We start from the raw sequence: 25,722 nt of genomic DNA, 5'->3' as shown, positions 1-25,722 counted from the left end.
ACTGCAAATTGTACAACTGCAAAGACATGCAAACAATGAGCATGCTAGCTTACTAGTTAGCTACAATACAGTCAGCTTGTCATAAGTGTTCTCTTCTGCTAAAAAACTAATCACATTCAGCAGTGCTAAGTATTAGCATCTGGTTAATTTAGTTAATGCCTCTACCCACTGGTCACACATAAGAGCTGTGTCTAGACTGGCCAGTTTTTCCGGAAAATCAGCCGCTTTTCCGGAAAAAACTTGCCAGCTGTCTACACTGGCCGCTTGAATTTCCGCAAAAGCACTGACGATCTCATGTAAGATTGTCAGTGTTTTTGCGGAAATATTATGCTGCTTCCGTTCAGGCAAAAGTCTTTTTCCGAAAAACTTTTGCGCAAAAGGGCCAGTGTAGACAGCAGAGATTTGTTTTCCACAAAAAAGCCCCGATCGCGAAAATGGTGATCGGGGCTTTTTTGCGTCTAGATTGGCCATGGACGCTTTTCCGCAAAAAGTGCTTTTGCGGAAAAGCGTCTTGCCAATCTAGACATGCTTTTCCAAAAATGCTTTTAACGGAAAACTTTTCTGTTAAAAGCATTTCCGGAAAATCATGCCAGTCTAGACGTAGCCACACAGTATAGTTGTGAAAGAAAAAGGATAAAAAATACAAAACAATTGCACTGTTGTATACATTGATCACATTGGACTGCTGTAATAATTTACACCAAAGCAAAAAATGACAGAATGCAAGCATACTAAACCAAAATCTCATTTTCTATATTAGTGGCAGTGGTGAACAACACCCCAATTATACACAAATTGCCAGTAAGGCAAAATAAAATGTCATTCTGCCCATGCTATTCTTGATTATTGTTTGAGACGCTAGCTCAGGTTTCCATTGCATGAAATCAACACTTCACATTGTTCTGTGCAGCCCTCTTCTGGAGACCCATGTAGAGTACCTGATTAACTCAAAAAGGAGTGGCACCCACAGCCTGCCTTGGCCAGAAAATTGTAAGATTCAATTCAGAGTTAATAAAGTGTGTAAAATAAATGCTAAATATAGTGACACAAAGAGACTCAAAGCTTGCCCTGTATTTTTTTTGAAGGAACACTCCAGCAGGCACAGTCAGGGGGAAGGCATGCATATCCAGATCCAGGTTGGTCACCCCCCTGTGCTCCTCAGCCAGAGTGAGGAATGTAGCAAACTGTGCACTGTCCTCTCGTTCCCTGATGAAGGATAACAGCCAGCAATGTTCCGATACAAATCGGAAGGGGGAGAGGGAGAAGAGTTTAATCCCCTGCACCCTCTCTAAAAAGCTGCCTGGGGGGGTAGAAGGCTCAAAACTGGGGCAGTCTTGGACAAGGTTGGAAGCTGTGGGGAGGAAAGGTCACCTCCAGGCAGTCCCTTTCACCTGCCTGATGATTCTCTCTCTTTCTTGTATTATTTTATGAGAAACAATCCCATTCCAGCCACATCCCAATCCTTACGCTCTTACTGCTTAGGAGGAGTTCTTGAACGAACAAACAAACGAACCAACGCACACAAATGCTCTCAAATATATAGTAGATCACCACTGGAGCTGAGAAACAGAAAAAGAAGTACCCATCTTTTACAATACTCACTGCGCCTAGAATGTGAGCACCCAGCATCCTGTCTGTTGATTTCTGACTAAGTATCTTCACCAAGCCATCTGTGTCAGCATTAGTTTTAGCTCGGCTGTTAGCAGCAAATGGAAACTTTCCAATTTTGTATTCTGTCCCCTACAAAAATAGATATAGGTCACTGACAATTTACACAGTGTATTGCAAGAATGGGTGAAGGTGTAATTGTGCAAGAAGGTGCTTACAGTCTTATATACTCAGCAAAAAATATATTTGTACACATTCTAAAATTCACTTGATTTTTCACTGTAGCTTAGATGGCCTATTTGACTAATGTAAACCCTTGGCTCGCTCCCACCCAACTATCATTATATTTTACTTTTTATATTGCTCTCCATCCATAAAACTTTCAAATATTTAACACCTGTTACCAGTATTAGATAAAATATGACTATGGAAGAGTAGTTCATCAGCATGAACTGTATAAAAATGTAACTGCTCTATCTTACTTTTGATGTGAACTATTTAAATTACCTCTGACAAGAGACCAGTTCAGAGTGATTTCAAATAAAATATTTTCTTACTACAAAGGAATATATTACAGACCTCAATTTATCAAAAAATAAACCAATCAGCCCACCCCAAAACCTCCCAACAATCAGGTATTCCCAGCTAGACAATAAACTATCTACATTTACAGGCCTGAACAAAGCACCTACTTTACACACTGTTGGCAACAGGGAAAGATGAAGATCATCAATTAACACTATTCAATAACAATGCTAATGTATGAACTTTCACATTGATTCAACCCCATTTGATGCCAAGATACCTGCCTTTTTATTTTTTTTTCTGATTTTTGATGGAGTACGTGATTTTTTTGGGGGGGGGGGGGGAAGGTAACACACATCTATGGTGATTCAGCCACAACTCATAAAAGTCTACATTAACACATCCAAGACCCTAAAGTAAAGTAACCCAGAGAGAAAACAGTACCTCCTCTTTTAATTGTTCCTCTGATTTGCCAATCCAGGCAACTTCAGGATGCGTGTAAATTACTGAGGGCACACAGTTATAGTCAATGTGAACTGCACCTCCAGCTATTCCCTCAACACAGAGAATGCCTTCATCCTCAGCTTTGTGAGCCAGCATTGGCCCAGCAACTACATCACCTATAGCATAAATGCTACGAGACAAATGAAACACAAAACACTGCTGTTTAAAAAGAACATATAGAGAATTTCAGCTACATTATTATATGACAGACATATTAGTTTAAATAAGTTTGTAAACAGAAAGTCTAACAAAAATATATTAAAGTAATTACCCATTGTGTATTGTTTCTATACTCAATTTGCTAGATTAGCCCTCCAATCTAAGATTAGTAGCTATTTTCTACAGGTTAGCGCTACTTGTATTTTTGCAAATAGCTTTATAAACTTTACTGTACAGGAGGCCCCCGCTTTGCGACGGCCCAATTTACGACCCCTCACACTTACAACCTTTTCTGTAAGTGCAGAAGGGGTCAAAATCCCCTGACTTATGTCCTCGGCCCTGAATTTACGACGTCCCCGACTTGCAACACTATCTCCGAAACAGATCACGTCACAAGTCGGGGGCAGCCTGTAATGTATGAAGTGCTTACTTCCCATGTCTGAGCTGATTTAACCCAAGAGGAAACTAGAGACCTCATCCTGTACACTATTCTCTGCCTCTTTCATGCTATCAAAACACCCTGCCGTTGAATTTTCCTTTCCTTAAAAAAGTTAAACTATGTTCAGTTACTATTACAAATGAAATATATTTTATAGGTTAATAAATTTCTCTTTCCACCTTTTTTAAAGATATTGCATTCTAAATCAAAATCCTGTTATCTTTGTAGAATATATGAAGTAAATGTGACTAACTGAAAGCTACTGAAAACTGTTTTAAACATCTTGCTTACTTTGGAATTTTGGTTTGGAATCTGGTGTTGATTGGTATTCTACCCTTGTTATCAAGCTCAATTCCAACATCTTCCAAACCAAGGTTCTGAGTAAAAGGACGTCGACCAATGCAAACAAGTAACACATCACAGGTGATCACTTCTGACTTCCCACCAGCAGCTGCTTCAATACTGAAGAAAGGACAGAAAAAAAAGTAGCTGTAAAGAGATGCTACGTACAATAAAAATATGAAGATGTTAAATATAATTGAGACCTGGCAACTTCTTTGACTAATAAATCAAAATAATTTAATTAAATAATGGAGATTGACTATCTGCTAGAACTGGAAGGGACCTTGAAAGGTCATCGAGTCCAGTCCCCTGCCTTCTCAGCAGGACCAAGTACCATCCCTGATGAATTTTTGCCCCAATCTCTAAATGGCCTCCGCAAGGATTGAACTCACAACCCTGGGTTTAGCAGACCAATGCTCAAATCACTGAGCTATCCCTCCCTTCAACCTTGTTAAAGAGATTGTCATTAAGAGGAATAGGCACTGAAAGGTCTCATTAAAATGTAAGAAACTATTTCAAGCTATAGCATGCTTAAGAATATAAAAACAGTACTAGCAGTTGAAGTTCAGTTCCTACTATAAAGCAAAATTATAAGATTCATAAAATGTATCCCCAATTACTCAATATTTTATCTTGCATCCTCTGGTTTTATATTACAAATACTAAAACAGTAGCCACAGCATTTGTACAGATCAAACCTCCTTTGTCCAGAACCCGAGACCTGAGTGATCCCAAACCACAGAATTTGCTGGTCAAGGGGAGGTCAAGGCTCCCTACCTGGGTATAGGGTTCTGCTCCCGGCTGGGACTGCACTCCGGACTGCCTGCCATGCTGCATCTAGCCCTCCCCGATCACTACACCAGCTCCAGACAGGGGTGCCCTGCTGCCTCCAACCTTGGCTATGCCTCCCACAGTGCTAACCCGGGCTGTGCATCCAGGTGCTGGACCCGTTGACTCCAGCCCTGGCCAGGATTACGCTCCTGGCTGCCAGTCCTGCCGCCGCCAGCCCTAATCAGGGGTGCACAGCATCACCCCCAACCAGGCCTGTGCTCCCCACCTTGCCAGCCCTTGCCAGGACTGCGCTCCTGGCTGCTGACCCCGTTGCCTCCAGCCCCAGTTGGGGCTGCACTCCTAGCCATCAGCCCTGGCCAGGGCTGTGCTTCCCACCATGCTGCCCCACTGGGGCTGTGTTCCCCACCGCCAGCCCAGCCAAGGCTGCACTTCTGATCCTGGCCAGCCAGGGCTCCCTGGTCCAGTAATATCCATGGTCTAGCACAGACCAGAGAGTCCTGGATTTTAGAGGTTTGACCTGTACCTCGAAAGTTAAACAGCATTGTGGAAATGCTTGAAATCATTCTATTGCAAGATGATTCTGTATAGATAGCCCAGGGTTGCAGAAGGCAGGGAACCCATCCTTCCTGTATAGGTTCCCCATCCAAAAAAAGCACCCTTATTGACTAATCGAACAATCAATACAAACTGCATCGACTATTCAATTAGCCAAATAATTGAAATTTTACATCCTTAAATGTAAATTTCAAAACTGTAAGGTATTAAAGTTGGAACTGAAATGGCATCCGTCATTCACTCCTCTTGGCATTACGTAAGATATTGGGAGTTTGAAAAAAAGCTATGCAAGTTTTATCCCTATGTACGGAACTGCAACAACTGAATAAGTTTGAGTATAGTTTAACCTTAGCTTTTAATTTAGTTCATGTTTGTACTCAAATCACATTGTCATTGTTTATAGTTTTATTTATACAGTAAATTATACCCCAAATTCTTATTCTTATTGATAAACTAGGCAAATATAACTTAGATAGGGCCACGATAAGGTGGGTGCATAATTGGCTGGATAACCGTAGTAAGAGAATTGTTGTTAACAGTGCTAAATCCTGCTGGAAAGGGATAACAAGTGGAGGTTCCGCAAGCGTCTGTTTTGGGACCCGTACTGTTCAATATCTTCATCAATGATGTAGATATTGGGATAGACAGTACGCTTATTAAGTTTGCAAACTGGGTGGGGTTGCAACTTCTTTGGAGGATAGGGACATAATTCAAAATGACCTTAGCGAGTTAGAGAAATGGTCAGAGGTAAACAGGATGAAGTTTAATAAAGAGAAATGCAAAGTGCTCCACTTAGGAAGGAACAATCAGTTCCATACATACAAGATGGGAAGCGACTGTCTAGGAAGGAGCATGGCGGAAAGGGATCTAGGGGTCATAGTGGACCACAAGTTGAATATGAGTCAACAGTGTGATGCTGCTGCAAAAAAAGCAAATATGATTCTAGGTTGTATCAACAGGTGTGTTGTAAGCAAAACTCGTGAAGTCATTCTGCCACTCTACTCTGCACTAGTTAGGCCTCAGCTGGAGTACTGTGTCCAGTTCTGGGCGCCACATTTCAAGAAAGATGTGGAGAAACTGGAAAGGGTACAGAGAAGAGCGACAAGAATGATTAAAGGTCTAGAGAACATGACCTATGAAGCCAGGCTTCATGAACTGGGCTTGTTTAGTTTGGAAAAAAGAAGATTAAGGGGGGACATGATAGCAGTTTTCAAATATCTAAAAGGGTGTCACAAGGAGGAAGGAGAAAATTTGTTCCTCTTGGTTTCTGAGGACAGGACAAGGAGTAATGGGCTTGAAGTGCAGCAAGGGAGGTTTAGATTGGACATTAGGAAAAAATTCCTGTCTGGGTGGTCAAATATTGGAATAAATTGCCAAGGGAGGTGGTGGAATCTCCCTCTCTGGAGATATTTAAGAACAGGTTACATAGACATCTGTCAGGGATGGTGTAGACAGAGCTTGGTCCTGCCTTGAGGGCGGGGGGCTGTACTCGATGACCTCTCGAGGTCCCTTCCAGTCCTATGATTCTATGATAAATCTAAAGCTGTATTTTTAGTTCGATTTCTGGTAGGGAAGTATATATCTATGATTCCCATATATCATGTGTTAAGCACTTACGAAACGTCAATTTTTCCATCTGGCCTCTTGGTGGCACCAGTAACCTTGGTATTTAATTTAAATTTGAGTCCTTGTTTCTGAAGGATGCGCTGAAAGTTTTTGGAGATCTCCATATCAATACCCATTCCACCAACATGGCTTAAGAATTCAACAGCTGTTACATCTGCACCAAGACGCTGCCAAACTGAACCCTGCAGTCAATACAATAAATCATTATTTTGTTACAAAAAACAAAACTTTGAAAAAGAAACTGCAGTCCTCCATATTTGAATAATTACTGTTTAGAATCTTCATAATAGGGGCAATGCATACTGTAACAGGGCCCTCATCAGGCCACTACAATGGTGATAAACATATGTGCACACGTATATACGTATTCCTAGAGTTATTAGATCAGCCGTGGCCAACCTGAGGCTCATGAGCTGTATGCGGCTCTCCCCCCCCCAAGTGTGCAGCTTGCAAAGTCTCCCTCCCCCCCCCCCCGGCTTGGAAGCCACCCATGCACCCCCAAAAATGGCCCTCTCCTCCTGGCTCCCTGTGCAGGAGAGCCATTCGGCGCGGCCATGAAAGATGTAGAATTAAAGATGGTGTTGGCTGGTGGGAGCCTAATGGGGCCAAAAAGCCTCTAAATGCGTTTAAATGTGATTTTTTTTTTTTTTTTGCTCGACAACTTTGCCCTGGCTCTTTGGCGCTGGATCCACTGCTATCTTGGCTCTTTGCCCAGAATGGGTTGGCCACCCCTGTATTAGATTGTTTATTTGTACTAGGGCCTGTGAGCTTGTTGTGCTAGGTGTACAAATTTAGAATTAAAAAGTCAGGCCTTATCCCAGAGATCTGTCCACATCAATACAATGCAAACAGCTAATGAAACAAAAAGGCAAAAGTCGAGGCACAGGAACAGTGAAGGGAAGATACACAATAATATAAGCTGGCTTCCATGTAGATTAGCTGAGTACATTACTTAGCTTACTAGTTGCCTTGGCAATAGAACTAAATGCTGTAAGTAGATACCTATTAAAATAATTAGATCTTGGGTATAAAAACGTTCAGAATCCAGAAATCAGAATGTAACCAAAAAACCTAAATGCAACAAAATCTATAGTGTTCCAGTACCACTGGAGCAAAGTCAAAACAATGTCAGATTCTGCTTAAGTGAAACTAAAGCACTCGCTGTCAAAAGCACTGCCCTAAAAAGCAGATAAACATTATCACCCCTCTGTGAAAATACTACATCTCTTATGCAAGTCTTTCCCTCAAGCACATGCACTTCACGGATAAAGTAAAATATTGAAGTTTTTCCCCCATAAAAATCAAGATACAGGGCTGATGAGTACATTTAGTGCTGGGCTTTAGTGGGTATGCTCTGACCAAATTTTCAATAAATTTTGTAAGATCAATATATTTTTTAAATATTAGATCTATATAGGAATGGGCAGGATACAGGGTGAGAAAAGAGAAGGAGACAGACCTAAAAGTGCTGATTAGCCTCTTTCAGTCCCAAAATGTTACTCCATTGATTATTAGCTACAATAAACATAACATCCTATCAACAAGATTTCCTGATGTTAAATGTGGCAAGTGTGCTTAATTGACAGCTCTTTAGCATGAAGTTCTCCCACTGTAGAGAGCAGATTCAGAAGGAGAAACTGTAGTGCAAACTTCCTCAGAGCACTGAACTGGAAGAGCTTGAGAGGCAAGATTATATTTCACCCTTTATACTCATTCGGTTCCTCAACTCTCTGCTGAGACTTCCAACCAGTCTCAGTAGTTTTAAAAACATGGACTCTCGTCCACTGAGAACTCAACTACAATCCAGCTTTTTAGACAGAATTAATAACTGATTGGTAGTCTCTCTCACTGCCAATGAAAGGTGATCTAACTAGTGACTTGGTGCTCTCTCTCATTAAAAATCCCCCCAGCCATATTATGTCCTAATACTAACACAATATACAGATTTAAATTCGTAGCTCCAGATCCAGTGACAAATAGTTATATCCTGTTTCTTTATCTACTGAAAGCATAAGTTGTATAAATAAGCCTCTTACCAATTCCACACCAATGACTCCTGCACCAATGACAACCATCTTTTCAGGGACTTGTTTCAGGGATAATGCACCAGTTGATGATACAATTGTGTCTTCATCAATCTAATAATTAACAAAGGAAAAAGCTATTTTAGACAGTTTGAAATTATGTAGTATACTGAACACTAGTGTAAGCTTCCTTCTTAGGGAGGAAAAATATCGCACAGCAATAACTAATAAGTTGCAGAAAACTGTTACTCAATAAATGACAATCAGTAACAACACAATAATGAAAAACAATACCATTAAAGTTACTAATTAAAATCATACCATAATTCCAGGGAAGGGAGCAACTTCTGAACCTGTGGCTATGAGGATATTCTTTGTATTGATAACCTGAGTGCTGCCATCCTCTTTGGTTGCTGTGACTTGGTTTTTCCCAGTTATTTTTCCAAACCCAGGCACATGTGTGACCTTTACAAATGAGAATAGAATAAATACAAAGTTTCACAATTTAAATGATTGCATACATATTTTACAACCAAAATAACTTTAATCTCAATAGATCTGTAGTGACAAATGGATTCTCTACTGATCTATCACTTCATTACTGATGACACTAAACTGGGGGAAAGGTAGATATGCTGGAGGGTAGGGATAGGGTCCAGAGAGGCCTAAACAAATTGGAGGACTGGGCCAAGAGAAATATGAAAAGCTTCAACAAGAACAAGTGCAGAGTCCTACACTTAGGATGCAAGAATCCCATGCACTACTATAGGCTGCTGTTTAGCCAGTTGGTTCCCAGTTCTGCAGAAAAGGACCTGGGAATTACTGCAGATGAGACCACATATGGAGCATTGCATACAGTTTGGGCTCCCAACTACAGAAAAGACAAATTGGAGACATCCAGCAGAAGGCTCGGAAAATGATTAGGGAGCAGGGATACATGCCTTTGAAGACAGGTTGAGGAAACTGTTCTTATTTTGTAAGCAGAAGAAAAGAATAAGTGGGGATTTGACAGCAGCATTTAAACTTCCTGAAAGGGGGAGGAGGGTTTCTCAAAGAGGATAGAGCCAAGCTATTCTCAGTGGTGGCAGATGACAAAACAGGAAGCAATGGTCTCAATTTGCAGCATGGGAGATCTAGGTTGGATATTAGGAAAAACTATTTCACTAGGAGGGTGGTGAAGCCTGGAATAGGTTGCCTAGTGAGATGGCAGCATCTCATCCTTAGAGGTTTTTAAGGCCAGGCTTAACAAAGCCCTGGCTAGAATAATTTAGTTGGGGTTGGTCCTGCTTTGAGCAACAGTTTGGACTGGATGACCTCCTGAGGTCTCTTCCAACCCTAGTCTTCTATGATTGCAAACTGAACAATAATGTGACACCCTTTTAAGAAAAGGAAAAAAACAGTTCTAAATATAAAAATACTGAATTGCAGATAAGCAAGTCTTCCTAAAAGTAAAGTGGTCAAATTCTATCATTGCTGATCACTTATTAACCATTTTAATTAATCTCAGAGGTAAAAAGTAGATTCAATAGAAAAGGAAAAAAAACTTATGCAGAAAAACAGTATGAGACACACAGCCCAAACTAACCTTGTTCTGTTTAAACAAATGGGCAATTCCACCCGTTAAAGACTTTACTGCACCACTTTTCTGTTCCATCATCTTCTCTAAATTCAGCTGGAGTCCTGTAACTATAATGTTTTATACATCTTTATTTTTCCCTTGTATTTCAGTATCTTTATATATCTCAACTTAAAGGTTATCTGAAAAAAAAAAAAAGTTCTGTGCCACAGTAAGAGGCGCTGAATGACCTCATTAATGGGTTAAAAAGAGCATTCAGCTATCAGAGTAGAAAAATTAACTTCATATTTTTCAAATATAGATGAGACCAATTCCATTTTGTTGCAGTAGAAAATGAATCATTTTAATTTGCAACTTTCCAAGAAGTTGATTTCAAGGAATAGAAACAAATTTCTAACATTCCAGTTGATTTTGTAAGCCTGGTAGGCTTTCCTACTATCTATTCAATCAGGTGAAGTGGTCAAAGATTTGCACATTTAAAAGGCACTGTGCAAAACCACACGTTTTACGGATGCTAAAATTAATCAACTAATCGAACAGGAGCTGGAATTTCCATCGACTATACAATTAGTCAATAAGGGCACTTCCGCTTTAAAATGTAGCAAGAGACCGCCCAGAAAGGCAGAAGGACCGTGCGGCGTACAAAGATTGAAATGCCACATGGAGTCTGGGGCCAGCAGGGAGTTCCCCTTTGACTCCGGGCTCCATGTGCCACTCCATGCAGTGTTTCAATCTTTGAAATGTACAAGAGCCCCAGCGGGTACTCTTGTACATTTCAAAGGTAGAGCATCGCCTTGCGCCTCTGCCTCCTCCCATGGAGCTGGAGCGGGGGGAAGAGGGGGAGCAGGCTTTTAAGCCAGCTCCCCTCCACACCCGGGCTACTTCTTTCTGATAGAGGCAGCAAACGTGGGGAAGGGAAGCGACTAGTGTGTTGACTATCCGATAAGCTTTTGCTTATCGGATAGTCAACTAGTCGATTACATCCCTAATATGTTTACAATGCTAACGTGTACTTCATACTCACTTTCAATTCCTCTACTAGCAAAATCCTTTCCATGGGCCAAATGATACAGATGTGAGTTGTTCAGCAAAGCCTACCACATAGAAAAACATAATTTAATATGGAGTCAGACCATAACATATTAAAAAAACAATCAAACTGTTGAGATCACTATTCGTTCCCAACATCAGCAAAAAATATTTTAACGTTAGTTTTCAATAAACACTTTCACCATTATCACCAAGAAAAGTTTTATTCAAAATTTAAAATATATACGAGGCCACAATTTCATTTTATGTAGGACATTTTATACAAGTCATTTCCCAAAATTCTTTGGCATTAAACAGATTTACAAAGTTAATTTTGCTCACCCTCTGCTTGCTGTTTCAGACATAATTACATGAGTAAGAAAAGCCAAATTCAAGCCTGATTTAATTCTGCTGACTTTAACAGTCAAACCAGGCATTAATTTGGCCTAGTAAATTTTCATTTGAAAATTATAATGATACAGAGCTTTGAGACAGACACAATTTGGATGTCCCAGAGACAAAGAGCTGCAGAGGAAAACTGTCTTGTTCTCTGCCCTAGTACATAATCTCACATCTGAGGGAACATGAGAATGTATAAAAACTTGGAGAAGGTGGAGGAGGAAACAGATCTAGTTCAGAAACTAACTTACAGTCCTTCTGATTCAGTAGAACCTCAGAGTTAAACAACTAGAGAATGGAGGTTGTTCATAACTCTGAAATGTTCATATCTCTGAGCAAAACATTAGGTTGTTCTTTCAAAAGTTTACAACTGTACATTGACTCTGAAAACTTTGAAAGCTTTGAAACTTTAATATTCAGGAGAAAAATGTGTGTTTTTTGGTAGTTTACATTTAAACCCGGTCCTGTACTATATTTGCTTTTTTGTCTCTGCTGCTGCCTGACGGCATATTCTGGTTCCAAAAGAGGTGTGCACTTAACTTGGTCAGTTCATAACTCTGAAGTTCTACTGTTACAAGGATAATTCTGAACTGTACTCAGAAGTGGAGAGCCAGAGAAGATGCATGAGGATGATGTGTCTGTACTTCAGTGTACCTGAAACAGGGCAGAGGAGCAAAATTGTGAAGAATGCCAAAGTCTAAAAAACTGGGGCTAGAAGAGGCTGCAAATGAACCTAAAAAATACATAATTTATATTTGTGATCATAATATAGTGTATTATAGTCTGAGTAAAAGTACAGTTTGTCAGGCTGAGATAATCAGGTTTGTTTTTGTAAACCAGGAGCATCTATGTGCAAAACTTGTTTTTTTTAATAAATGTATGACTACTTAGAATGTACACTCAGCTGCATCATCACTGCGTAAATTGTCAAAATTAGAAAGGAAAAAATTCTGTTAGATATGTCATAAACAACAAAAACAAACACTTTCTATTATTGGATTTTGGGAGAGGATTTAATAACTTACTATTACACCTTAATGCTAATGGCATGTACCCAAAAACCTTCTATGAAGATAAATTCAAGACACAAAGGAGTGAAAGCTTCCTAATAAGATCCTAAAGTTCATTTCCCAATACTATTCACTGCTAAACCTGATTTACAATAGATGCCTGGAAACTTTTTGAATACAGGTTGAATCTCTCTAGTCCGCCAACATCCATGGTCCAGCATGATTTTAGTTAGCTGGATGTCCACTTATCATGGGTATGGCCAAGTTTCCCATGGTCCCATAAAGTTTGTTTACAGCCACCAGTCCTGACTCTCAGTGTTCTGTGCTGCTAATTAACTCCAATTTATCTCTAAATGTATTCTAAGAGTCCAGTAAGCAGTGGAAGTGTTGGTAATGCTACAAGACAATATTGATCTCCCATGGTTCAGCAAATTTTCTGGTTCCGCACCAGTCAGGTCCCGAGGATGCTGGATTAGAGAGGTTCAACCTGAACATTTATAAATTAAGCTATTACTTTTATTAGCTTTTGTTATTATGAATGCTCAGATGACTTACAAATTTTTAAAAAAACCAGATGCACCAATATTTATTAGAATTCTTTTTCTACTGAACTTTAAATGCCCTTTGAGCCTTTCAATGTACCTGCTTGCTCAGAAGCAGAGTATCACAAAGCAGTGCAAATTTTTGTTTAGATATTAATGGATCTCTGTGAATGAGTTACCATAGAGATTTAGTAAAAGCTAGTACCTGAAACAGTTTATTAGGATGTCTGTTATGTTATCCACTTGTATGCTGTGAGCGTAGTTTGTAATGAAAAATACTGCACATGTTCTATGTGTTGCTGTCAGTCTAACAGCATGGGTTCAGAACTATTTCCTATCCAGCACTCCCTTTTACACACGGAAGTAACAAATGGCCTCAGGAGAAGGTCTAGAAGCTGGGTCTAAATCCCACTTCACAATCGTACCCCACTTCTGTAAAGAGGACAAGCAAGGTGGCAACCACAGAGATAACTATGTGATAGATCGGTTGGTCTCAAACTTTTTGGGCTTCAGAGCACATTACATGCATAAAAATTTATCAGTCCACTGATGGTATGTGTTGTACTTATGTGGAGCCCCAGCGGTCCACTGACTGAATGTGTTGTACCTATCGATATTTCCAGTTTGTCAACCTCACAGAGCCCCTGGAGATGTCTCGAGGAGCCATGGGGCTCCGCAGAGCACAGTTTGAGAAACACTGTGATAGATAAAATATATCTTACATTATGTTTTGCTCTCATCCTGAAGGATTCTCAAGTGCTTTACAAATTTGAAGTCAAATTCTATAGAGGGATTACTTCATTCACCATTGAAACAACAGCTCTTTCAACAGAACAGAGCAACATTTCTGTACCATAGCTTAAATCAGGATTCGTGTGTTCAGGTGAAACTTTAAGGGTAATTTAAGTATGCAAAATACAATTACCCTGATTGGAAATTTGGGGAAAAAACACCACAGCTGATACCAGGAATGAAGAGGGGATATTTAATGACTCCATGTGCTAAGGACTGTGGGTTTAAATTTAATCAAAACAACAAAATAAAACAAACCCCAGAGGCATTCCTTCTAACCAAGCAGGCTTTGAAAGAATGATTCAGATGGCTGAGGCCTGTTTTTTTCCTTTTCTGAGCAGACAAAAGTCAGAATGAGAGAACAAATAGTTACCAATGTGAAAAAGTATGTTACCAGATGACAGGAAATAGCTTCACAAAATATTTTTTTTTACAACAGAGAAGGAAAGAGACTAGCTACTTTGATGTAAATCTATATAAAATATTTGCAAATGCATTGCAACAGACATGGGGCACCATCAACTGCAGTATTTCAGTAGTAGATCATCTGATATAGGATTGGCTCAGCCATTTACTAATGCAAGAGCTGCATTATTACTGTCTTTAACTTAATGCTGCAAGCCTTTCCGAAGTTGCTACTGGTTTAAAGAATAGATCATGTGGGTTCATCTTAGTGTTTCTAGTGTAAGAGACTTAATTTGGTTTAACTGGTTAATGCCATCATCCTGTTAGCTCATTAGTACTGTAAAATAAATCCGTTTCTTTCGCCTTGTGTTTTCTTTCTCCTTTTCCATTCTAGTCAATGGAACTATGACAATTTATACCATCTGAGAATCTATCCAAGGTCTTTTAACACTGTATCACTGTATTCAAATCCAAAGTGAAAACATTATACAAACTAGGGAAACACACACTTGCCTTGGAAGGAATACAGCCAACATTCAAACAGGTTCCACCCAATGTGTCATTTTTCTCCACACAAACAGTCTGCAATAGAAGGAAAAAAAAACTATTATAGCTAAACTGCATTCTTATTTCCTAAAAGCAGATTTGAAAATCTCAGTGAACACCAATGACACAGGAAAATGACTCATTTTATAATTCTACTCCTTAAAGGTTACTGTGCAGCATTCTTGTTTGTAGGTTTAGCTGGAGACTGATTTGTTCTCCCCTAGCTCTTTACTCACTCTTTTTAAACAAATAATTTGAGCAGTAGGATAACGCAATGTCAGCATTTATATGTATAAAGAAGTACAAACATCGCCCTGCACCTTTCAGTAAGTTCTTTCAACTGATCAGGAGCTGTAGTTCTCTGAAAGATGACTGCCTTGAATTAGATTGACATAGGATCAAAAATGCCTCAGAATAAAGAAAACCAAAGGGAATTAAGCAAGGACAAGTAAAAAGAGAATCTCAAACAGTGATTGGAATAGATTGGTAAATGAATCTTGTCAGTGTTTTCTTCTATAAAAATACAAACACCCTGTGGGATTCTCACTTCAAGAGTAAGGCATTCTAGGGCTATCCCAAAAGAAATGAAAATAAAGCTGGTCTGAACATCAACAACAAGGCCATCTTCAACTGTTTAAACAGGGAGGAAAGAAGGATGGATAGAAGAGCTCTCTCTTTAAAATCCCACATTAGACAACATACAAGTCTCCAGAAAGACATCTGTCAAGGACAACATCCTGTGCAAAACTGGCTAACAAAAAAGGGATAGCTGGAAAGAAAACAAAACTTTTCTTGAAAACAAGATTGGCCCCTCCTCCATTGTAAACAGAAGTTGTGGAGTGCATAGAATTCAACAAGGGAGTCCCTAATTTTCAGAACTGTAAGTTTAAATCAGTCTACAGGAGAATATTTGGGTAAAGTGCTTCAACCATTTCCTTAAATAGCTCATTTTGTGCCAAAGCAAATGAGATAGTTAGCATAAAAACTAAAATTTGAAGTTTAAGCTTATATAATAGCATAACCACTCATTGGTCTTTTCTGTTTTGAGTGTGAAGATCAAAACTGCTTCTAAACCAAGCTGATGTTGAAGAGCTACTGGAAGGCCTAGAACAGGGACTTACTGAAGCTAAACTTTTATTCAGATACCTTCAAGACTATAGCAGCTGTACTCAGAAGTGAATTTATTCATGGGCTAATCCCAAACAGGATGTGAAGGCATGTATGGTAACTGCTGGTCTATATCAGAAGCAGCAGAGCAGAGGAAGCAACCAGCTCCCTGATCACGGAGCTGCAGGTGGGAGCAGATGTGCTCCAAGAGCCAGGTGCAACCCCACGCTATGGGTACATGTAACCATTTAACCTGAGATTTTTCAGCAGTTACACGATTACCTGGTTTTAAATATCCCTAATGATAACCCTTTTTAATGGAGCTTCCAGACCAAGATACTTCTAAGCCAGCTATCAGTGGCATGCAAGCAGATTTTCTGGTGTATGCGCGATGGGAGCTCAGCCCCGCGAACCTCAAGATTGCTGTGCAGCTACAGGCTGGAGCACCAGCTCCAGCTTCCTGCTGGGGGGAGTGGGAAGGCAGGAGAGATGCACGTGTGGCCTGATGTAGGGCCTGGGGTGGCCCAGCAAGACCCTGAGCTGGGCTCCACATCCCTGGGGTCCCCGGAGCTAAGGGGTTAACACCCTCCCCACTGCGCTACAGGCTCTGCCTCCTGCTCCAGGAGGGGACAGGGCTGGGGCTGCTCAGCAGATCAGTGCTGGGCGGCTGGTCACATGTGGGTCCCCTTCCCCAATACCTCGCTGGAACCAGCCCCAGGATCTGCCTGCCCCAGCCCTAGAGCCATAGCCTGCAGATGAGGGGCGAGCCCCAGCGCTGCTGCCTTGCCAGTGAGTGTGCTGGGAGCACAAGGATGTGGAGGCAGGAAGGAGGGGGGAGAAGGATGCAGGGAAAGGATCGGAGGGGGCATGGGTTGCACTGCGGAGATGCAGAGGAATGAGGCTGGGAGATCACAGGGCTTATGGGAGTGAGGCTGGGGGAATCATAGGGCTGATGGGAGCGAGGCTGGAGCAGGAGGGTTTGATGTGCACACCAGGGTTTTGATGTGCCGCTATGTAGCTGCAATCTCACCATCTGACCTTTTCTGCGTTACTCCCCCAAACTTCCTCTTGTACCCCACACTCTCCGCTGCCACAAAACTCCCTTCCAGACCCTGCCCTCCTCACCCTCTCCTGCACCCCATCCCTGTCCCACACACTGAACCCCTCATTTTTGTCCCCACCCTAGAGCTTAAGATGGTCCATAAAAACCACTAACTCAGGAATCCCAGAAAAGTAAATCTGGCCTATAGGAAGCTCTGAACCTCAGTCCCCCTTGTCCCTTCCCCTCACCCTGTAGGGTTGGAACGCCAGAGGAGTGAGGTGTCTCAATTGGGGACCACATCAAGGCGGGCTGAGGGGTTTGGAAGAGATTGTGTTGGGTTTTTTTTGCTTCTCACTTGTTTGGTCCCCAACTGATTTTTCTGTGGGTCAGTGGCAGTGTTCCCTGTAAGCTGGGCACTTGTGTGGCCTCCCAGGAGAGATTCAGGTGCTGCCCAGCTGATTAGTAGAGAGCCCACAGATGATCACAGGCAGCAGCATGTGTTACTATTGGTGGTACAAATCTGCCCGTGCCTTGGTGTACATAATAAAATTTATTCTGCACATAGATGGAAAAACTTAGAAGGAACATTGGTCAGTGGCCCCCAACCCAAAACACATTCCCCACCCCTGCCATAAAGAAAGAAAACACTGAAACCTTTTGTATTAGAGATAAATTAAATTTTATTTTATTTTAAATTGTTTGATAAATTAACATGAAAAAGTTAAAATGCTTAGTCTGTTTAACAATTTAAATTAAACCATTCTCCCTAGCTGCAGTACTACCAAAACGGCTCAGGCATAATTTTGTAATTAACAGTGAGTTTCTATTAGCAATTGGTGGTCCACGGAAAAGTCTGCATTGAGTCAGGTGGTCCACAGTGTGCACGGTGGAGAGAGCCCCTTCCCCAACTCCCAGGAGAGTGGCACAGCCCAGAGCAGGACGGTTAAATCTTGGCACGCCACTTTGGAAAGGTTGCCGACCCCCTGTTCTAAGCTATAGTCCTTGTAGATTCCTTGATCAACTTCAATTAGAAGTAGCTGTTTTGAAGTTTCTGCAAGGACTGGAGAAAGACAGGATTATCTTATACAGAATCTTATCCAAAATCTTCTCCACACTGATGTACAGGCAGTCCCCAGGTTACGTACAAGATAGGGACTGTAGGTTTGTTCTTAAGTTGAATTTGTATGTAAGTTGGAACTGGTACATATTGGAGGGGAAACTCTAGCCAAACATTTCTCCAGAGCTCAGTTTTATTCTCCCACACCTCACTTCCCTCAGTCCTTTATTCTCAAGCTGAGGTGTCTGCTGAGAAAAGCCGCTCTGTGTCTCCCTCATCTGCTGGGGAGGAGGGCGCTAGCTTCGCATCTCTCTGGTCTGCTGGGGGGAAGCAGCTAGTGCGGGGTTGCCTCACCTCGTTTGTAAGTAGGGATCCGATGTAAGTCGGATCCATGTAACCCGGGGACTGCCTGTATTTGGTATCAGATGAATTCTCTGGCTCATCTGAATCCAAACTGCAGCTGTCATCATCCCAACAGAGCCTTTAGGCAAGTGGAAGGAATTCACAAGACAATGGTAAGACTGTGTCCTACCTAAATATTTTGATAAGAACTAGTCACGGCTATGGCCAGTGTCAAGGTCAGAATGCATACACTGAGCACAAACATCAGCCTTTAAACATCAACCTCAGCACAAAAATACTCAAAATACACCAAGAATTCTTACCCTTGCTTACCACAGGGGCAAAGGCAGCACTGAGGGATCAAGAATGATCAGACCAGATCACAGAACATACATGGATTACCAAAGCCATTGTTTCCTTCCCTCCCCCTTCAATCACATGAATGCAGGAGGGCCAATCCAAGGGTTTTGACTACTGCCTTACGGAGCTATTGGCACCTCTTGGCTTTATCCCATGTGGAGACTCTCATCCAATGAGCCATATTCTCAGGACTATCAACTGTAAGTGCCAAGGCCTCACCTGCTGCAGTAAGAAGGCCTCACCATGCTTCTCGGAACCCTCTGCTTCAACTACAGCACATGCTGCTTCAGCGCTAAAGCCACCACAGTGGCCTTAATGGGGATCAGGGTCTATGCCAATGTAGGTAGCACTAGCCCTGCATTTTGGGGTGCAATGATTGGGCTGAATCAGGTTTTTGTTTGAAGGGTTTAACTTCAAAGGACTCTGTTCCTCCTTACGCCACATGTAGAGGAGTCTTCCATTGGATGACCTCAAGGAAGGCTTGAAGGCACTCTGCATGTTTCTTCAATACATAGCATGACATATCCATACATATTGAGTATCCCTGCACACCAGAGATGAGTCTGAGGCAGACAATGCAGACTAATCAGGTTTGAAGCCTCCCTCTTTAGATGTCACACCTATGACACGATATATCATGTTTCAATGTCTCAAAGGAAACACTGGACCAAAAGAGAAGTAGGCAGAGAGCCAGAAAAAGAAATTTACTATTAAAAGAATGGAACAAGAACTAGGTAAGCCAAGTAAGCCTTAAGGCTTTTAATAAAAGATGTAGCACTAAGCACTTTAATTCAGGTATTTGTGGGTTAAAGTGCTAGGAAACATCAATAAACAAAACACCTCAGTTATACCAGGATATTGGCCAACAACACACAAAAGAAAGAACAAGGCAACAGAATTATTTACACTGAAGCAGAGACAATGCCAAAGTGCTAAAGGACAGGGATTCTCATTTAGCACAAGCGACGAGGAGTCCTGTGGTACCTTATAGACTAACTGAAGTGTAGGAGCATGAGCTTTCGTGGATAATTTCATTTAGCACAATTATACCAGACCTGCCTAGAAAGCAAAAGGCTATTAAAGGATACCCACCAAAGCACTGAGATTCAAAAAAGCTAGTGCAATAGCCAATGACGCATACTGTGCTGTAAGGACTGTGGTCACAAAAGGAACCTGTAAGAACATTCAGAGGGCAGCATTTATATTTGGGTGGGATAGGACAGGACAGCTAGTAGAAGCCTGAAAAATAACACTCCACTGCTAATGCCCTCCAAGAGTTAAGAAAAACAAAAGTGCTTATGAACTAAGTGAGTTCTACCAATCTTGTATTAAATTATGTTCATGAATGAGAATCATGCAGAAATAGTCGTGATACACTGACAACAACCTCAGTGAATTAAGTTAAACCTTACTGTTAAAGTAAATAGCAAGCTTTCGAGTGGGTGTGTAGATTTTATTGTCTTAATGTTTTTTGTAATGCTTTGTACCTTACCTAGGTTTGCTTAAAAAGAGCTATGTGGGAACATCTACCTACAGCAATTATTCTACCTGGTCATATCCTGGTCATAAGGGAGTGAGATCCAGATCTCCAACCAGAGGCAACAACAGCTGGGAAGCTGAAAACTTGAGAGCGTCCTTGATGGACAACTGAGGGGAAATGTAGGAGAGTTGTTCTAAACTATGACAACTACATCTTTAGGAAAATACATTTTCATCTATTTTCACAAATTACTCTAGAAAACTCATTTCCTCCCCATTATTCAGCATGACACAGGTCACTTGAACCCCTCATGAAAGGTGCTTTGTTCATAAAAGCCATTCAAAGGAGGCAGAGGGAACAGCCAAAAGAACAAGCTCCTATAAATTATGCATAAGAATCTATATCTATAGTCTCATCTCCAACATTTAGTCCATGTATTTAATAAGTCATCTTTATTCATGACAAATAGTGTTTAACCACTTACTCTGGCATTAAGCAACTTCAGCTTCATTGCAGGGGCACATTTCCACTGCCCTTAAACACATTAATGATTCTCTCTGCCAATTTTTTTTTTCCCGAAATAAACAAATGTGGTGATGAGTTCCAGGAAATCCTGCATTTACATCTGAAGAGCACTATGCAAGATCTGGGTATTATTTTTATTGGAGGTATCTCAGCCAGTTTCACAGAATCTAATGGCAGTTAGGCACTAAATTTGTTATTCGTTCCAGTCCTTTTTGGCAGATACCTAAAAATTGCTGATAGCTTTTGATTAGAACCCAAACTGTTTTGCGGAGAAAATTATTTTTCCTCTTGACATTCTCATATATAAATATGCTTCCCTTTCTAATCCAATTCATTTTATTTAAAATATAGCTGGGGCACCTCTCAGCAACTATTGTTTACATTAGCTTAATTTTTATAGGTTAGACTGAAACCAATCTGATGGCCTTAATATCCAGTAACAAAAAAAAAGACATTTTAATAATCACAGTTCAAAAGATATTAACCAACATGAAAAATGGTACATCTACAGTCTTAAGTATCTGCTTAAGACAGGGGTGGGCAAAAATTTTTGCCTGGGGGCCACTTCAAATTTTTTTGAAGAAGCCCCGGGCCACCCTAGATGGTCTAGGGATGAGGGAGCTCCTTTGTCCCCTCTTCCCACTAGACACCCATGCCCTGGAAGAGGCTTGGCACACTCCCTCACCCCCAGGCCAATCAGGGACCAGGCAAGGGAGCATGGGAAGCCTCCTCCTAACTGGCGAGGAGCATGTTGCACTTTGAAGTGCTGCAGGCTACTTGCAGGGCCGGGGCAGGGCGAAGAAAGCTTCACATAGCTCCCCCACCCTCAGGACCTGATTGGCCTGGGGGTGGGAGAGCATGCGAAGCCTCCTCCGCTCTCTTCCCCCACCCTGTGTGCTCCTGGCTGGGTGGGAGGAGCCTTCGCATGCTCCCCTGCCCCCAGGCCAATTAAGGCCTGGGGGTGGGGAAGCACGTAAAGCTTTCTCCACTTTGTCCCCGCCCTGCGAGCAGTGTGCGGCGCTTGGAAGCACCGCGTGCTGTGAGCAGGGTGGGGGCAGAGCGGAGAAGGCTTTGGGGGTTCCCCGCCCCCCAGACCCTAATTGGCTTGAGGGCAGGGGAGCAGAAGGGCCTCCGCGGGCCAGATCCACCAGCTTGGCAGACTGAAGCTTGCCCGCAGAGGCCCTTTGCCCACCCCTGGCTTAAGACAAAGTTAATCTACAACGTGGTATAGTGCAGTGGATCCCACCCACTGGTCCACAGACTGGTGCCGGGCTGCAGCGTCTCTGTGGCCCAGGGCTAGGATACACCACCCAGCACCACCCCTCCTGATGGATGTTGGGAGAGTTGTGTCCTGCCCCACCTCTCAGCCAACCAGTGACAAGTGGGGTTTCCTTCCAGATGTGGAAGAGTAATTCGCTGCACAATGGGAGGGCCACGTGGAGCCCAGCATGGCAGCCTTAGAGCAGCCACGACCTGGGTAGCAGTGCTCAGTTAGCAGCTGGGAGACATCACAGGGCTAGATGAAGGGGGAGGGTTAGGCACTGGGGAGCTCCAGGGGCAGACATAGTGCTTGAGGGTTCTGGGGATGGGAGGCTGGCACTGGGGATGGGGCTAATATTGGGGACTAGGGGCTGGCACTGGAGGGGTTCAGGGTGGGGTTGGGTGCAATGGATCTCTGGAAACAGGAAGCTGGCACTAGGGGGTCTGGTCGGGAGCTATAAAGGTGGGGGGCTGGCAGTGAGGCATTTGGGTTGGCAACTGGCACTGGGAGGCTTAGAGGGCAAGAGGCTCAGTCAGGGGACTCTGGGGGATAGTGGAAGGGTGGGGGGCTCTCGGGGTTAGGGTTGGCACTGGGGGGGGATCTGGGACAAGGTGTACCCCAACCTCAGCCACAAACAGCTGGCTTCAGCTGCAGTAGCTGTCAGCCACATGGCAACTATGGGATCTGAAGCTGGCTGTTCATGGCAGCTCTTGGCAGACCAGTAATATTTTATTCCCATATCTGTATATTTATTATTTACATAATGAATATGTAAATATGCAAATAAAATGTTACTGGTCCACCAACAGTTTGTGAATGGGTTTGCTGGTCTATGATATAAAAAGGGTTGGAAACCTCTCGTCTAGTGGATATGCACTGGATTGGACATGGGAAATATGGGTTCTATTCACACTTTTTGCTATTGGCCTATCGGGTCATCTTGGATAAGTCATTCCCTCTATCTGTGCCTCACCTTTCTCCTCTATAAAATGGATAAAATGATACTGACTCCTATAAAACACTGAGTTCTAATGATGGAAAGACACTATACAAGAACTAGTTATTATTAATTTTGAAATGAAATCAAGTCCTCACAATGTGGTGTCAAAAGCTACAAATAGCCCCTGGAAATGAAGTAGGTCCAGCACTCCTATGCCAGAGCAGATTCTCACATCTGACCAATTAAAAGGACAAGTAAGCATGTGTGGACTAAATAAGATCAGGAAGAGACAGAGAGAGGAAGTCACTGTGAGTCTGAGCAGACTGGTTCTATCTGGTAAAGCTGGTGACAGAAGCCTGGAAGGAAGAGGAAAGCTCTGTAGCCACTCGTTGAGAGGAGGGAGGAATTGGCTAGGACACTATGTTTGGGAGCTAGGGGAAGGATTAAGGCAGATAATGGCAATAGGGTTATGTTGGCTGGCATTGCCAAGACAGCATCAGGAGGGCTGGAGAGGTCTCAAGGCAGCAGAAGCAGCATAGGGAGCTGCCTGCTTGCAGCCACTAGCTGCCAGCATGTGAGCAGCAGTGGGGCTGGCTTACTGACATCTTCAGGATTAGAGAGCAGCTTCACATGAGCCACAAGAGGGCCAGGAAGAATGAGGGACATTCCCCTAGAAAGGATGCTCTCAGGAAGGAGGCTGCAGTGTTTCTGTTGGGAAGACTGGGACTGCAATCCAGTTGGAATGGCTGAGCCTGGACTGCTCTGGAGAGTTGGGGTATGATGGGGACTGCCAAGATTGCATGTACTCACTGGACTACACTGATGACATCTGGATGATTGTATTGGGGCTTGTTTTGTTAATGATTTATGTGCATGGGACTTTTTGTTAAAAAACGGGGAGAGGAGTTATATTTATATTTGGAAAGACTGGGAGAGTGCTCTCAGTTGGGGCTGCCCAGTGATAAAGAACCTCAGTTTTCCAGTGTTGCAAGAATCCCTACTGAGTTTATCTGGATTAGTGCTTTATCCAGCACAAGTTCCTTCTTACCTTAAAGCCAAGTTGAGCGGCTTTAATAGCAGCAACATATCCTCCAGGCCCAGAACCAATAACTGCGACGTCAGCATCAGCTAAGAAAAACAATACAAAACATTAAAATGTTTTCAATTTACTTGTCATGCTGTAATTTAGCTTTATATTAGTTTTACTATAGGGCTACGTCTACACTGTAGGCTTCTTGCGCAAGAAATGTTTTGCGCAAGAGTTCTTGTGCAAAAGATCTTCCACAAGAGCACGTCCACACTGCCATGTGCTTTTGTGCAAGAGCGTCCATGGCAGTGTGGACACTCTCTTGTGCAAGAAAGCTCTGATGGCCATTTTAGACATTGGGATTTCTTGCTCAAGAAATTCATGTTGCCTGTCTACACTGCCTTCTTGTGGATGAGCTCTTGCACAAGAGGGCTTATTCCTCGTGGAGAAAGGAATAACTCTTCCGGAAGAAGCCCTGTTTTCCAACGCTGTACTGTAAATTTACAGTAATTCCTCATTTAACACGTGCCCACTTAACATGTTTTCATGATAGCACGATTTTTTTTTTGGGAACGTTTTTTTAATAACACAACCATCCCTGGAATAACACGATTTCCCCAGCCAGCCCATCGGTGGCGGCTGCACGGGGCTTCCCCCACCTCCCTCCAAAACGGTGGCGGGTTCGCCACTCTCTGCGCCGTTCCCTGCTGACTCCCCCTCACCAGACGCCTTGCCCCCTCTCCTCTACCCCCACTTGCAGGCCGGCGGCTGGGTTTCCCCAACCAGCCCGTTGCTGGCGGCTGTGCAGGGCTTCCCCCGCCTACCTGCAAAGTGGCAGAGGGTTCACCGCTCACTGCGCTGTTCCCCGCCAAACCCCGCTCACCGGACGCAGTGAGGGTCCCAGCAGACCCATTACAGGGGCATACTCCCAACCCAATCCCCCCCCTTCTCCTCCTCTTGCCTTACCCAAAACCAAAAACCTCCCCTCCCTGCTGTAACCCAGTCCCCTTTCTCCCTCAACCTTATGTCCCGGTCCCAACAGACACCACCGCTTGAAATACAACCCCCACCTTTTCCATTATTTTCAATGGAAAAATTGACCCTGCATAACATGTTTTCACTTATCACGATCATTTTCTGAAACATATCTATAGTGTTAAACAAGGAATTACTATACTTGCGCAAAAATGCGCATGCAGTGTAGACACTCTGCAAGTTTTTGCGCTATAACGGCTGTTCTTGCGCAAAAAGCCTGCAGTGTAGACATAACCTAGGAGTACCAAGCCTGCAACATTCTGGGATATTTCCACACACTAGCTAACAGACTGAAAGAGACTATATAGCTAGTTTTTAAAAATGATGGTGCTGTTCAGTGAACTTAGAAACATAAATATTAACTATTGAAAGGAACTTCCTGAATGAAAAAAAAATGGAATGGTTCCTGAGCATTATTTGTTCTGTAAATAAAAAAATGGCTGTTTCAGATGAGAGCAAAAGCACTATAAACTGAAGTAAAGGGATGAATTTTGGTCTGACCAGTACTCCTCGGTTCACCTCTGGAATTGCACATGCTATAAATCTTTGCAGAATTTGGCAAAAGTTATCTGAAGTTATCTTTGTTATGTATATGTAGTTATGTTTAACTGACTTTGAAAAAATGGTTACAAAAAAGATCCTGAATGTGTCATATGGCATTATTACAGATATT

General features: G+C 42.4%; 1 protein-coding gene across 3 annotated transcripts in view; it reads right to left on the bottom strand.

Annotated features, from left to right (window-relative positions):
• Positions 1 to 25,722, bottom strand: part of DLD (dihydrolipoamide dehydrogenase) — a 32,958-nt gene that overhangs the window by 2,780 nt on the left and 4,456 nt on the right. For all 3 annotated transcript variants that reach the window (XR_012903470.2, XM_075927283.2, XM_075927294.2), the window contains exons 3-12: positions 24,036 to 24,115; positions 14,841 to 14,909; positions 11,175 to 11,244; positions 10,160 to 10,260; positions 8,896 to 9,039; positions 8,587 to 8,688; positions 6,542 to 6,732; positions 3,527 to 3,697; positions 2,578 to 2,767; positions 1,603 to 1,740 (exon numbers count right to left, since the gene is read on the bottom strand). Coding sequence is in view for 2 of the 3 variants with exons in the window: in XM_075927283.2 (XP_075783398.2) it covers positions 1,603 to 1,740; positions 2,578 to 2,767; positions 3,527 to 3,697; positions 6,542 to 6,732; positions 8,587 to 8,688; positions 8,896 to 9,039; positions 10,160 to 10,260; positions 11,175 to 11,244; positions 14,841 to 14,909; positions 24,036 to 24,115 (1,256 nt within the window). In the remaining variant the exon portion in view is untranslated. The remainder of the gene's footprint in view (positions 1 to 1,602; positions 1,741 to 2,577; positions 2,768 to 3,526; positions 3,698 to 6,541; positions 6,733 to 8,586; positions 8,689 to 8,895; positions 9,040 to 10,159; positions 10,261 to 11,174; positions 11,245 to 14,840; positions 14,910 to 24,035; positions 24,116 to 25,722) is intronic.

This window comes from Pelodiscus sinensis, chromosome 1, assembly GCF_052426305.1.
Source record: "Pelodiscus sinensis isolate ZL-2025 chromosome 1, ASM5242630v1, whole genome shotgun sequence".
Taxonomy (NCBI): domain Eukaryota; kingdom Metazoa; phylum Chordata; order Testudines; family Trionychidae; genus Pelodiscus; species Pelodiscus sinensis.
Note: the sequence above shows the minus strand (reverse complement) of the source record. Positions and strands in the feature narration are given on the sequence as shown.